Source organism: Sinocyclocheilus anshuiensis, unplaced genomic scaffold, assembly GCF_001515605.1.
Source record: "Sinocyclocheilus anshuiensis isolate Anshui unplaced genomic scaffold, SAMN03320099.WGS_v1.1 C33023354, whole genome shotgun sequence".
Classification (NCBI taxonomy): Eukaryota; Metazoa; Chordata; class Actinopteri; order Cypriniformes; family Cyprinidae; genus Sinocyclocheilus; species Sinocyclocheilus anshuiensis.
In genome coordinates, this window is record NW_015621410.1 from 1 (window position 1) to 2,109 (window position 2,109).

General features: G+C 32.7%; 1 protein-coding gene across 1 annotated transcript; it reads left to right on the top strand.

Annotated features, from left to right (window-relative positions):
• Positions 1 to 448: 448 nt before the first annotated feature.
• LOC107683187 (nicalin-like) lies at positions 449 to 2,054 on the top strand (the record flags this gene model as incomplete). Its single annotated transcript, XM_016479259.1, has 3 exons — positions 449 to 639; positions 822 to 966; positions 1,906 to 2,054. Coding segments are annotated over 3 exons (485 nt in total), but the record flags the coding sequence as incomplete, so codon positions are not given.
• Positions 2,055 to 2,109: the final 55 nt, after the last annotated feature.

Consider the following 2,109-nt stretch of genomic DNA (forward strand, 5'->3'; position numbering starts at 1 on the left):
ATAACATTGCTGTTTTACTGTATTTTGGATCAAATCAATGCAGCATTGGTGAGCATAAGAGACGTCTTTAAAAAAAAAAAAAAAAAACGTAAAAAATCTTGATTCCAAACTTGACTTTTTTGTCAAACTACACATCAAGAACACATCAAGCACAATGCATTGTGGGAAACAGGCAGTATGCTATTTCAAACATTATTGTTTCTGTTCCTCTGTTTCTTCCATAGAAAAAATAAGGTAAAATAAAAATAGTAAGAGTAGAATGCGGTTCTGGATTCAACAATGGCTTTGATGTATTTTTAAAAAGATGCCGAACCACAAAAACACCCCACTGGAAATCTCATTTCCTGATATAATTAAGAATGCACTCATTTGAAAAGGGCACACACTAATTTCATTGTATCTGTGCAAAGGTGATCATGATATTTAGACTCTGACCTTTGACCCTCAGGTTGCCGTGGAGCTATTGTGGTGGCAGAAGCACGATCAGCTGTGGATACAAGTCTGACTCGCCGATGTGTGATCATGAAGCTGCCTGATTTCTCCACAGAGCGCTACCTAGAGGCCAAAAAGCAGAATGCAGCAGCTGTTTTGATACTGCTACCCCAAAACATCTCTTCAGTACCAGAGGATATTGTGCAGGTAATTCAGGAACATCTCTTGCAGTTATGCACAATTACGCTTGATGTATAGCTGCTGATTCATTGTTTCTTCCAGTAACTGTAGGTTATGTGAGATCAACGAAGGAAGTAGATTACATTAGATACCTCTCAATTCCCCAGCCTGATTAGCTAAAGGTCAGAAAATGAATTTCCTGTCTCTAGGGCTTTATGGTGGCTGAATCTCAGGTCCTGCAGAAGGAGACCCTCATGCCTGTATATGTGGTCCCAGAGGACGACCAGCTGCTCTGTATGTATGAAGAAGTCACTCAGGCTGCAGCAACTAAGTCTGCTTCTGTTCTAGTGAGAGGTGAGAGGGACACTGCCGAGTACAAGCAGTCATAAAAAAAGACAAAATGATGTAATATTTTGGCTGTAATTGCTGTAGCCACTCAAATGTATTATTATGCATTATAGTATGATATATTTAGCAAAAAAAAATGTTATTCAAGTGATTTGATTGGTTAAAGATAAAATACAAAATAATAATAACAAAAAATGTAATTGTTAGGTGCATGTGAGTGAATGACTTGCCTAATAAAATAAAATAAAATAAAATTAAATTATAAAATAAAATAATTGCACCATTATTAATTAAACACCAATGCTAAGTAAATATTTATGCCTAAATTTAAGATTTATGTATTTGAATTGGATATAAAATTTCCATCTATTTGAATTACACTGTTTTAACATAAAAACTAATTCTCAGTCATACATACATGAAACAGAAAAGAGATTTCTGCATTTTTTTTTTCAAAGGCAATGTTTATTATTACCTTTGCATCTAGCCTCATTTATTTAAATATTTAAATTTATTTTAAAAATGTATTGAGATGGTTTAGAATTAGCATAATTTTGTTAATTCTGGAAACAATTAAATTTAATCCGTTAAAAAGTATGAACATGGTTAAAATATGACATGAAACAAGCAATATTCAATTAAAATAAAATATATTCAAATTTATATAGTAAATTTTAGTATAGTATAAAATATTAGTACTATTACAGAAATCTTACCCGTTTCATTTGTTTTGTTTTGTTTTTCTTGGTTTGTTTGTTTTTTTGTTTTAGTTTATTAGTTAGAATAAAACTGTGCAATCCAAACGGAAATTATATATGCATAAATTATATATACATAAATTTACATTAATGTTTTTGGAGTGTACCAAGTGCTATACTAAGTAAATATTAATCTAAGCAGATTTACTTGTCTTGTGTCTTGTGAATCAACTTTCTTTTTTCTCAGTTCTCCGTAGTATCATCACCACCACTGCCTTCCAAATATTAGTAAGCAACAACTCCCCCATCAAGCCTATTACTGATACCACCATCATTACTTTAGAGGTGAGAATGACAGCTACCCACACACAGCAACTCTATCCTTTTCTGTACAACGTAATAGTGTTTGGGCTATAATTAAACCTGTCAGTCAAGTCGATTTATTGCTTCA